General features: G+C 44.0%; 1 protein-coding gene across 1 annotated transcript in view; it reads right to left on the bottom strand.

The window, feature by feature from the left end:
- Positions 1 to 571: 571 nt before the first annotated feature.
- The window catches only part of ZNF521 (zinc finger protein 521), a gene marked incomplete at its 5' end in the record, with an annotated part of 246,223 nt that continues 234,650 nt past the window's right edge, over positions 572 to 12,144 (bottom strand). The window contains one exon of the mRNA XM_086472764.1: positions 572 to 1,048. Coding sequence (XP_086328890.1) covers positions 572 to 1,048 — 477 coding nt within the window. The remainder of the gene's footprint in view (positions 1,049 to 12,144) is intronic.

The raw sequence follows: 12,144 nt of genomic DNA on the forward strand, positions 1-12,144 counted from the left end.
CAGCTACAAATACTGATTTATGTCCATCAGCTCTCTACTTCAACATCCCCTTCTGTTCATTGTTTGCAACATCTGGCAGGTATTTAAAGTATTAGACCACCATTGGTTATTAGAAGAGCTGGAGGAAGTTTTTCTGGTGTTCCTCAGAAGATAATCCTGTTATGGTACCTTCCACATTAACTGCCTTTCTGTGCTTGTGGGACAATAGCACTAACTGAGTTTGCCACTGGAGGTGGTCTCAAAGATTAAGGGAACCTTCAAAGCTTTGCTTCATGAGCCCTTAAGACATACTCTGAAGGGAGTTGTGCTCTGTGGGGTATAAGAAGTCACTTTACCAACTGTAATCATTGCAAGCATTCATTTCTATCACCTTCTCCACCTGTTGATACTTCTTAAGGAGAGAAGCAGCTCTGATGTTTAGTAAAGCAGTCTACCAGCAATGAGTGACAGCTTTCCTGAAACTTACCCAGTTAATAGCTGGGTGGATGACTCCAGGCTGGAATTTCAGGGGCACTTATAATGCAATTGCAGCTGATAATGCTCTTGACTATCACTGAATCATTCCAGTTGCTCAAGGCACCAGCAGGCAGCTATTAGATGCTCCCAAAACTATCTCATCTCCAGGTTGACCAGCCCCGGTCCCACAGCAAGTAGCCCAGCCCTGACTGTCCTCGTAGCCTCCACTGGTCTTGCTCCAGTTCACCATCTTTCTTGTACTAGGGGGCCAAAATTGTGCACTGTATTTCAGTTGTGGTTCATCAAGCACCAAGTAAAGGTGTGTAATCACTTCCACTGACACCCTTACTATGCTCCTGTTAGTACAGCCCAGGATGTTGTTTGCCTCCTTGCTGCCAGTGTGCACGGTGGATTCATGCTTAGCCTGAAGTCCACCAGGACCCTCAGGTCCTTTTTGACAGAGCTGCTCCTCAGCCAATTGGTCCCCAGCCTCCTTTGCTGTCTTGCATATGTTCGTGGTGGTCTGAAAGCTGATTTTAGCAACTGGCTTGAGCTTGCTTGGCTTGGGATTCTCTGGACTTGGTGTAACACCCTGCAAAAATACCCAAAGAAAATTCCGTCTACTCTAATGAAATATTTTGTACCATCAGTTGAAAACAGGAACTATCCGGGATTGGGACCAAGCCTTGTGAAGATATATTTCAAATGGCAGAACCCTTTATCACTCCAGACATTTTCTGAAAATTATTGCAATCCAGCCTGAATATGAATCAGTGGTCATTAAATCTTGCATTGTGAGTACAAGAGGCCAGATGAAACGTTTTGCCAAGATCTCTTCAGTACTCGCTGGAATGCAACGGCTCTTTAGGCTCTTTTGAGTGATGCATGTCACATACTGCACATAAAAAAATGTACGAGCATTCCACGTGATCATACCAAGCCTCTGAAGATTTCTTTGGCTCTCCAGTTGCTTAGCTCAGATCCATAAATGGGACAGAGCGCTTCGCTCTTCAGCTTGCATGGAAATGCTGACTTGTTTAATTTAAGAATTATTGGTGGGATTTTCAGAAGGGCCTTAAGTGACTTATGAACATAAGCCCCATTGAAAGTCGAATCCTACTTTCCATAAATATTGACCATATTTCTTCTGGTAAAATGTTTCTGGCTCAAGGGCCTCCTGCCAAAAACAACCTGTCTCCATTTCTAGACAACTTCACCCTGCATTTTTGATACGTGCAACGTCCCCATGGAGCACAGCGTGGCAGGCCAGGAAATGAGTGTGGAACAAAAGGAGTGTAGGAAGCTCGGCCGGCTGCGTATACGACCTGGGAGACAAGACATCACACGGCTGCAGCCGGGCTGGGAGGGCCGCAGCCCCCGGGACTCCAGCCAGGAAATTGCACAAAGTCTGGAGCGAGAGAGACACTGCCTAAAAAGGGGTCAGCTTTTGGGGACAGCGTGGGCTATCTAGGGCTGTGAATACAATAGATCTCAGCCTGGCCACAAGCTCAGGTCTTCTCATCATCCACATTGAGGTCCTGGCTGAACAATGCCACAGCTCCCTCTGGCCTGGTCATCCAAGTCCCCTTAGAGCAGAAATAAGGATGCAAGACTGAGAGGGAAGAGAAGATGAGCCCCCAACAATTACTTGAAGACTGAGTCTGGGTCTCCTAACCCAGAAACTCACACGTGCCTCTGGTCCTATGGAGCAGATTGACCCTATGGAATCTGGTTCCACCTTGTTAGACGGAACAGGCCATCCAATGGACTGGTAAATATTGATGAGTGACTAATTTCTGGTAAGTACAGCCTCAACCGATATGGAAGGAGGAAAGGAAGACTTAAGAGAGAAATAATGGAGAAAAAAGAAATACATCTCTCTTCAGTTTCTATTTTATTTTTGGAGGAGCAGACCACTATGTTTCTGTTGCACTTTCTTAACAGATACCAGGGGACTTTTTAAAGGCTATTTTTGGAGCCACTGTATCTCCTTCTTTCCTGGAGCCCTGGCCAGGTCAACAACACTAAGGAATGACTATTCGTACCAGATGAGCTCTGCCTCCCAACCTCTGCGTCCCTTGGAGCAGGCACTCTTGCTCGAAAGAAATCCAGCAGGGTTTGTTTTGGGGTTCAACTTGTTTCCCCTTGGAAAGTGACCACGGCAATTAGCAACATTAATTGAGCTGCACAGAAACTCAGGTTGCCCTTCAGGGGGCAGCCCCAGAGACCCAGACGCAGCAAGCTGCTAAACTGAAGGGGCCAGCTCTGAGCTAGGGACACAAGCCATGCTGCAGGCTCATAGCTCGTAAGAGCGGTGTGGCACAGCATCTTCACACGTGTATTCCTCCATGCCCGTCCTGAATGCCCACGTGCTCACGCGTACTGCTGCACGGCTGGCTTGGTACTGATCCCCAGCCTGAGCAGTGTCTAACGTAAGCGAGACGCACGCTTGCACGAGCGACGCTGAAATCCCAGCCCTCCTGGTCAAAGCACCTCTCTGGCCCCTTGTGCAGCTGCTGGTGCTGGGGAGTGCAGGAGGGGCCAAGATCTCACCATTTTACTTCTTTGAGCTTTGCTCTTAAACCCGTAACCTAGGGGAGGAATACTCAGGCTGTTCCCTCTTGTGCCCTATATTTTTAACATACAGCAGGAGATTTCAGTAAGCCATCTCTTCCCTTTTCCCCTCCTGCGCGATTAGTTTTGCAGAAGAGTCTATGACAGAAAGAGCAGTAGACACACGCAGCTCCTCACCTGCTTTCCAAACGTGCATTTGGGGCCAGCCCGTGAACAATTTCATCATGCTGATGAACAGTCACACAAGCAGCTTCCACCGTCCTCGGCGGGAACGAAGCCCCCGCCTCCGCTACGGCGCTCGCAGGCCGCTCCGAGATGGAAGCCGAAGGAATGGCACACAGGTGACACCGCCTGACTGGCAGCTGTGGAAACAGATGCTCGGCTTCGCTCACTCAAGGGATGCCCGTTTCCATGCCGTTATGAACAGCTCGCTGTTAGCGGCTGGTGGGATAGTGACACTGTAAGTACAACAGTCACCATCAGCATCTGACTTTATTTCACTTGTCTGTAGCTGCAGCCTTAAAAAGTCTGGAAAAGGTTTTTCCCACTAAATTAATTATGTTTCAGCCTAGATCCACAGCCGTGAAGTAGTCTACTGCTTGTCCCCATGCACAGAATATCATATTGTGTCTATAGCTGGCAGTGAACATTTGCTATAATCATTGAGTATGTGTAAATGTTTTAGACATAAGCAAATGCCAAAGGTGGCTGAATTTTAGCAAACACCAGAACACATGTGTCTTCAAGGCATTCAAGGTACTTAGTGACAGTCACTAGTTAATAACAGTAACCGGAGAGATAAAAACAACTCTACCAACTCAAGAAAAGCAAATGAACTCACAAAAGGCGATTCTCAATGTTTTTTCAAGTGTCATCTCATGCCTCTTGGATATAAATACCCTGATCCATATGCTGTTTTGCTAAATCGTGCACAGAAAAAGGAACAGTGCATCTTCTCTCTTCACTGGGCACTTCACACATGGTGACTTCCACTTCTGTCTCAGCCTGATCAGTTTGGAGAGGAGTCACCTTCCCACACATGGACCTTCCAAATTTCCATGCGGGAAGGACTACCTTTGGGTTGATGTAGCCTCTAGTTGCAAGGTGCCACCTCACTGCACTGCAGGACGCACCTGACGCACCAGTGACCCCCGCTCATCCCAGTCCTGGGTCTGGCAGAAGAAGGAGCAGCTCTGCCATGTCCAAGCCACTACAGGTGGTATGAACCTGTACATGCAGCTGTTTTCGTGATGGCACCATGCTTTAATACAGAATAACCTTACCTGAAAGCCCTGCCTTGTACATTCATCAACCAACCCTAAACATTCCCCGGGCATTATGGATACCCTGCTACCAAACTCTGAGCACTGCAGAGAACCCTAACCTTTTGTGTTCTGGCTTCTCTCTGTTTTATATTTGTCAATGCCACGCATTATAGGGCAGGATGAGGAGTCTGTGGTGGAGTTTTTACTACAACACAAGAACAATGGTTTTCTTATTTCTAGTCCAGTCCTTGAGGAAAGATACCCTGCAATGGAACATAACCTGATCCATCTGTGATGAATGATGTAGATCTCTTTACACAGACGTTTATACAGTGCTAGTTAGTTGTTACTTATTAGTTACACATATTTTAAAGCAGGTGCAGCATGACAAAGATCTGCTAAGTGATTACTGTTCTTCAGAGATGCCATGAGCATTGGTTTCTAAAGGATAGGTGAGACCCAGTATGAATATATACCAAAAAGATATACCCTGCAGAAAGAGAAAGATGAAACTGAGTTTGCTCTTAGCCCTATTCCAGCCTCCACCACCGCCACAGACACAGGTGCCCTTAGCATGACATGCTGGAAGAGGAATTTCAGCATGAAATATGGCACAGATGGGCCAGAGAAGGGACATTTTGCACATCCTCTTCACCTCCAGTCCCCTGCCTTATCCAGCTCCCTCCTGCCTCCAGCAAATGTTATTTCCTCTAGCTTCGCTGTGTGGGTGCTGACAAAATGCAGACCTACAGCGATGTTTTTTCCACTTGGGGAAATAGGGAAGCCTGAATTAAGCCTTCCCTGTTGATATTTGTACTGTGTTGTGTTTGGGTTTTTTTTTTTTTTAATTTTTTATGTAACTTACAGCTCTGATAATTCAATCACATTTACTTCTCCTGCTCACCCACAAGCAATTCACCATTATCAGCTTCTTGCTTGCTTACTGTCTGTGTCACCATCAGGTGTGTGAAGCTCGTTCTTTGCTCCCTCCACTTTAAAAGAATTTTGGAGGGTTTGCTTTTGCTGTTCAGATCCTTACATCTTCATCTAGCTGCTGCTGCTGTGCTGCTTCAATATAGGCAAAGATTTCCTTGATTATTTTAAATTTTATCTGATAAAGGGCATGAGAACAGCAGCAGTTTGGCTAGATGAAGGGCTTTTGTAGCCCCATGTCCCATAAGCACTGATTGGTGACCGATGGCTTTTGCCAGCTGCAGCATTCTGCAGCTCACAGCTCTCCTCAGCGAGCTGGTACTTTCATATTTAATACTTGATCATTTTGTTCCATGAATTTTCCTAATGATTTTTTTTTTTTAACCCATGTAGCCTTTTCGCTTCCACTCTACCCTGTGGTAAGGCAGTTGCACAGGACAACCACATTTTGGGTGAAGTACTTCCTTCTGTTTGTGTCGAACCTGTTAGCAGATTGCTCCTTCACCGAGATACTATTAGTGCTGTGCTATAGCACTTATGCAACTACAAGCTAAGAAAAGAAAAAATCCTCCTTCATAACTTTTATTGTTTTGGAGCAAAACATGTCAGTTTTGTAAGTAAAAATAAAGCGGCCTATAATGAATATGATGTCAAGCGTAAATCGCAAATCAGAGCTGACAATTGAATGTCTGAAAATCTGATGCTGCAATTTTTCCCTTTTCTTTAAGACCTTTGAACAAATCATTGGGGGCTGGCAACACCTGAAAGTGCTTAGGTGAAAGTGGCATGAAGAGGTGTGATCAAAGCCATTTTCATAGCAGACATAAAAATCATAGCATGTCTGATTTAAAACAGGGTAAGCAAAACCTAACCTGCCTGCTGGAGAAGATTCCATTGAAACTAGTTTTAGCTATCATGAGGCTCAAGTAGCATGCTTGGGACGCAGGAGATTTGGATCTAAAGCGAACCCTCACCAACAGGCATTTAAATACGCCAGAGACTTTGAGTCTTGCAATGTTATGATGTTATGTATATGAAGAAAACTCACTTTAAATTATGCAGTCTGATGTTAGGGTGAAGTTAAATTGCATACAAAATAATAATTTTCATTATCAGTTAAAAAAATCACCCCGCATTTTAAAAAGATGTTCATAGGCATCTAGCAATGTAGGTTAAAAGAGAAGGAAAAAAAAAAACCCAACTTTTTAGCAAGGTACAAAATAATGTGTTTAGCTTCAGGCAGTCTTTAAACTGCCTCTTTTCTGGGAAGGGAACACAGATGTGTGAGATTCTGGATTTAGTTCCAAGCCAATACTCTTAATTAACTTCAAATTGTTTAAATATATAACATCTCAGTGCAGGGAAGTAGCATCCTGGGGGTGCGTTGTGCTGCACTCTGGTGCCAGTTGCTCCCAAGGTCCACCTGCAGCACCCCAAACTGCTTCAAGGGGCCAACATACAGTCCTGGTTTGGCAAACTATGCCAGTGTGTGTCTGTTCTTTGGACACGTAGATAGGCCTAGAAAAGTGTTCATACTGGGGGGCAATGCCTGGGACAGGAAATATGGATGGTGGTTAAAGCTAGAAGAGCACATTTGTCCGCTGCTTTCAAGTGACCCTAGGAATGTCTTGGCAAAGGAAAATGGTACTCAGGAAAGACACAGGGGCTCTAGAAGATGGAAACTGGTCCTAGAGTGTAAGAGTTGAGGATAAACAGTAGTCAAGGAGCAGGCAGAGGAGACTGGGTTTGGTTGGGCCAAGGGATGGATTCTAGTCGTAGACAAAGAGGAAACTGAAAAATGTATTTTCAAGAGGTTTAAATACACCGTACATGGCTTGTTTCTCCAACGGGAAAGATTTAGTGGTTACTTGTGCACTCCTTGAAAAGGGAGTTGAAAATGCCTACTTGTGGCCTCAGCCAAGGCTGCTTCCCTCAGGTTCCAGCATGCGGGGAGCCAACATCATTTGTTTGTGCCCATTGCGCACTGCACCGATCCCGTGGGTAGCAGCACCAAAAACATGTCTGGGGGAAATTAATAAATCTGTATGCGGTGGCGGGTTCAAACAGTGTGCAGCAAACAGCCCCTCGAGCTGCCAGCTGAGCACCCCGGCTAAAGAAGAATATGAAGCTACTGCTCATTGTATGGTCGATGTCCTCCTTCCGCACCTGCCGAGACTGTGGTCCTGAGGAAACTTGGGTGCGTGAGCACGTTAAGTGAGAGATCTTTATCCTATTCACAGGCGGTTGCAAAGAAATTTTATGATTTATTGAATTTGCAGCTGTAATATTGTTCTTTTGCAGCCCACAGATTTGTATACATATGCATGCATACATATAGGCGTGCTTTTCGTACCTCATTTTTCTCCTGTATTGCACTGGTAAGATACCACTGTAACTCCAATAACTTCAGGAGAGTTGCTCAGAGCTAAAAATACTGTAAATGAGTGGATAATCAAGTCTACAGTGTCACCCCTCCAGTTTCTGGGCTACATGCAAGGCAGTGTCCTGAGGAAATACCTGCACTGAATCCCACACTGTGAGGAGCTCCCCAAGCAAGCAGCTACAGAACAGGCTCTGGATGGCTGTGTCAGTGTGCTACGATGCTATTAATTAGTCCTGAGTTAATTAGCCCTTGCAAGAGGCAGTGCTAACCTGGTTGTATTGCTTTGGGGACCCTATGTAGCGTCTCTGCATGGGACTGTGCTGTGTCATACCTTGAGGACGTACCATCCCCTTCTGAGCCCAAGTGAGATCTGCCGCACTGTGCTCCCCTGTGTCACATGGGTAAGCCATTGGATTTTGGAGGGAAGGATGGTCTGATGGCTCAGTAGTGACCTCCTTCATTTATTGAGTAGCAGTGAGGAGGCCGCAGGGGGGAAAGGAAAAGGCCACAGCAGAAGTCTGTAATGTGGGCCTGAGTGGCAGGGAGAAGGAGAACAGGGAAGGAACAGGTCATCTATTTTCTGCTGTGGGATTAAATGAAAGAGGCTCAAAACACAGAAAAGGAAGTATTTCCTCATGCAATGTATAGTTAACAAATGAAACTCCCTGTGCCAGCATTTTGTCCGTGCTGGACATTTACACAGACTCAAAAATCTAATTAGACAAATAAAGAAAGAAGCCCCCAAAGCGGTCAAATGGCAAGCCTCACTTCTGGCTATGTAAGTCCTGGGGCAGCAGTCACTAGAGGCCAGGAAACCATCTCAAAGAAAAGTCACTACACGACTGCCCTCGTCTTACACTCTTTCCCAGTCGTCTGCTGGTGGCCAGTGCTGCTGCCACGCTGGCTCAGAGGAATCTTTGGTCTGTCCCAGTAGAGCTCTTCTCATCGTATTTGTAGCAAATCTCACGGGTGTTCTCCAAACTCAGAAGAGCCTCTTGGGGTTAACTTAAAACAAAGTGCCTCCATTAGAAGTGTTCAGCTAGCAGGCATGTCCCTGAAAGAGGCAGAGTCACCAAGACTAGGACAGTAGGCATGAAAAACAGTAATGCAAAATCGTGTGATTATTTTGTGCCGGGGTTGACCTACACTGCAGAAGAAATCCATGCCACCAACTCATGGCTTACACTGAGCACAATCAATAACATAACCCACAAAGGGCATAGAAAGAACATGTTTCTTGGATAAGGTGTAGGCCAACTCAGACCAAACCAGGTAACTGTACAAATACAGTCCCAATACCAAGACAGCGGGCATCTCCTGCTGAGCAAAATGAGATACAATTCAAGCATGTGTTGACACAGATAGACTAGCACAAGTATTTTTGATCTTTAACAAAAGTTCTTGCTTAGTAACATCAAATACTACAGAAACATCAAGCAGCACCTAAAAAGAAATGAAACCTTGGTTAGAGCAAACGACTGAAGTAAGCAAAGAGTTGTAGTGCTGTACACTGAGCAGACTGATTGATATTTGTCAGGCTTCTGAAGCTCCGCTCCATCCCTACGTTCAAGGCCAGTAAGCAAGAAAAGGAAATTCAGGAATGGATGATAATTAGCAGTTGCTCTCTCAGAAAAGGCTTCAAGGTTTTCAAATTGGTTCCTGCCTTTCTAAACCTGACAGGAGTCAGCCTAGAGAAACTGTGTGTATTAAATAAATATGGAGTGATATGACACCCCCATTCGTATGTTCAGGCACTCCTTTGAACAATCAAGTGAGCCAGGAATCTAATGAACAAACAGTTGAATGTAACCTCTGGATAGCCCTTTAATCTTCTCCTCCATTCCCCTTGAAAATCTGATGAGGGACACACCAGAAGACAACAGATTGAAAAAGCTCGACCAAGGGAACTACTGGCGGACAGCTAGGCATGGGTGTTTCTCTTGTTTGCAAATTTTAGCAATTAAGGAAGTGTTGAAAGATTCTGAAAACATGTTATCAGTGAGAGAAGAGAGACTCTTAGGATTTAAAAGTCAGATGTAAACAGGGTAAAAGACTTACTGGCTTTAGTCGATGGTAAGTCAAAAAGTCAATTCAGACTTTCCCCCTCAAACAACATTAAAAACATAAGCTGTCAAATCTGAAAATGGGCATGTCATTCTTCTTCTGATGCCACAGCCGGTGAATACCAAAGCAACACCTACCGTAATAACAAGGCACTGTTGAGAGGAGCTCTAAAACCCCATCTGATCCTCCATATGTTGTAAGAGAAGTAAGAGTTTCTGAAGGAGACAGACTCCGCAGTGAGTAGAAAATGCCTGAAAGGCTGGAGATGGCTTTGTGGGCAGATATTACTATGAGAAGGAAAGCAGAAGTAAAAATACTCAGACATTGATTAGGAAAAGCTGTGAATAAGGTTGAAAGGTTTACAAATAACCCAACAAGAAGCTATCACCTAATCAAAACCACGATCCTTCATTTTGCGCCAGAAAATTATATTGAATTAAGCCAAAAGAACAAAGGTGTTTGGAAATAAAATATGTCAAAAGATAAACGAATCAACATGAATCTTAAATTCATCAGGAATGATGACTTAGCCGCCAAGTCAAATGTGGGTTCACAAATGTAATTAAGAAAATCAAAATAGTCAGGCATCGATCACTAAACAATTAAAGCATGTGGAGTAATGACAGCAGAGAAAGGATGGCAGTAAAAAAAAAAAGGAAACGGCTAACTGCTGTTTTCTGAAAAGAAAAAAGTATGGATGATTCTGAAAGGTGGGCATTTCCCTGAATGAAAAATGTCTTAGCATGTCTTTTGGCTTCCAGATGCTGTCGATCTCTGTCTCATTTGCTGCAAAGACAGTTTTGTTTCCACTTACCCTCTGCTCGCTATTTGGGTGGAGGGACACAATTCACCTTGTGGAAGTGTTGCTATACCATGTGGGTACATGATTTGATCTTGCCCAAGCGGCTGGGCCAACAAAGCGGCATAATTTTGTACTTGAACTTTTAGCCACTTTTCTAAACGAGTGTATCACTGATCCCATAAACAAGGATGAAGACTGTGTGAGATCAAGAATCTAGAAGGGACACAAAAGTTAAACAAACAACCCAACAAGAAAGAGACCATTAGATCAGAGACATCTAGTATTCCAGAGCTCACTTGTCGGATGCAGCCAACACAGCCTGCATGGCCGTCAGCTTTTTAATTGTGAGCATCTTGGAACCGCTTTACAGTTTAAATCTTAAAGCAAGCACTCCTCATTGCTCCCTGAGGTCCATGCAAAAGCAGTGGTTCGGTACAAGGCTCAGTGGGAGCCCATGCCGCTGGCAAAGTCAACAGCACCTTTTCTACAGCAGATTCTTCTCCAGCAGCTTAGTGATTCTGGGCTGTTCTGCCTTGGACATCCAGAGGGATCACTGCCCAAGGAAGTATGACATCTACAGCAGAAACAGCCATGAATGTGCTTTGCTTTTTACCACCCCACAGAAGTCTGCGCCTACTTAAAATCTAGTTGTGTGCTCAAAAGAAAAACAATGGCATAGAGGAAACGCATTTTCCTGCAGAAAAGCAGAATTCTGTCTTCTCCTTGTCCAACATGTGGAATGTTCCCATTGACGTCCAGGACCAGATGCACCAGAAAAGACATTTTAGTCTTGGAGATTTTATTCCAAAACATAACTAAGGATTGGGATATTACTTGTATGGATGATTGCTTATTACAAAAGCCAGCTGCTTTATACTTAAAAATAAATAAAGACTGAAATATCTCAATGTATTTAATTTTACCCTTTACTAAACTGCATGTGTGTGCTTAATGTTAACTTTCCCATTCAAATGCCATTAGCTGCTAATTAAGATGTTGATATGCTGATTGTATATCTTGCAGTAGAGATGATTTGCAGGCACTTACTAGGTGTTTATCAAACTCCAGCACACGTATTGGTTTAGCATAAGCGTGGCACATTTAATTTACTGAACACTGTCCCAGATCTCCACTCTTTTTTTCTAATATATAATGAGCAAAACATGGCAAGTTGTCAGGAATCATCTCAGAAAAGAAGGAAAGTAAAGTAAGTGACCTAGGCACCCTTGTGCAAACAGTTTTTACCTTTGATTTCAACAAACCTATTTAGAAATCTCTAAAAAGATCTCAGCCTATTAATAACAAAATGAGTAAGCCCTTTGAATCTGTCTGCAACTTGCATTGTCCCATAGTCAGGAACAGAAGGCTCTTTTACTATTAAAGGTTTGTTTCAAGCAACTTCCTTGTTCCTAACGAGAAGAGTTTAAATCAAAGAAAGGCAGCGATGATTCTGCTAGTGTAAAGGCAGTTCTGCAACACAGGGTACATTTTCACAGGACTTTTTAATATAATTTATGAATATTTGCTCGCAACATAATTGTCTTTTCTGCTGACATTTTCAAAGCAACACTGTGATTTGTTGGGTCTCCTGAGAGTCCAAGTACAAAACTGATAATTATATTAAATATACATAGACAATAAAGAGTGTGTTTACATAACTATGCCCA

The sequence above is a fragment of the Leptosomus discolor genome, chromosome 13 (genome assembly GCF_034619465.1).
Source record: "Leptosomus discolor isolate bLepDis1 chromosome 13, bLepDis1.hap2, whole genome shotgun sequence".
Lineage (NCBI taxonomy): Eukaryota > Metazoa > Chordata > Aves > Leptosomiformes > Leptosomidae > Leptosomus > Leptosomus discolor.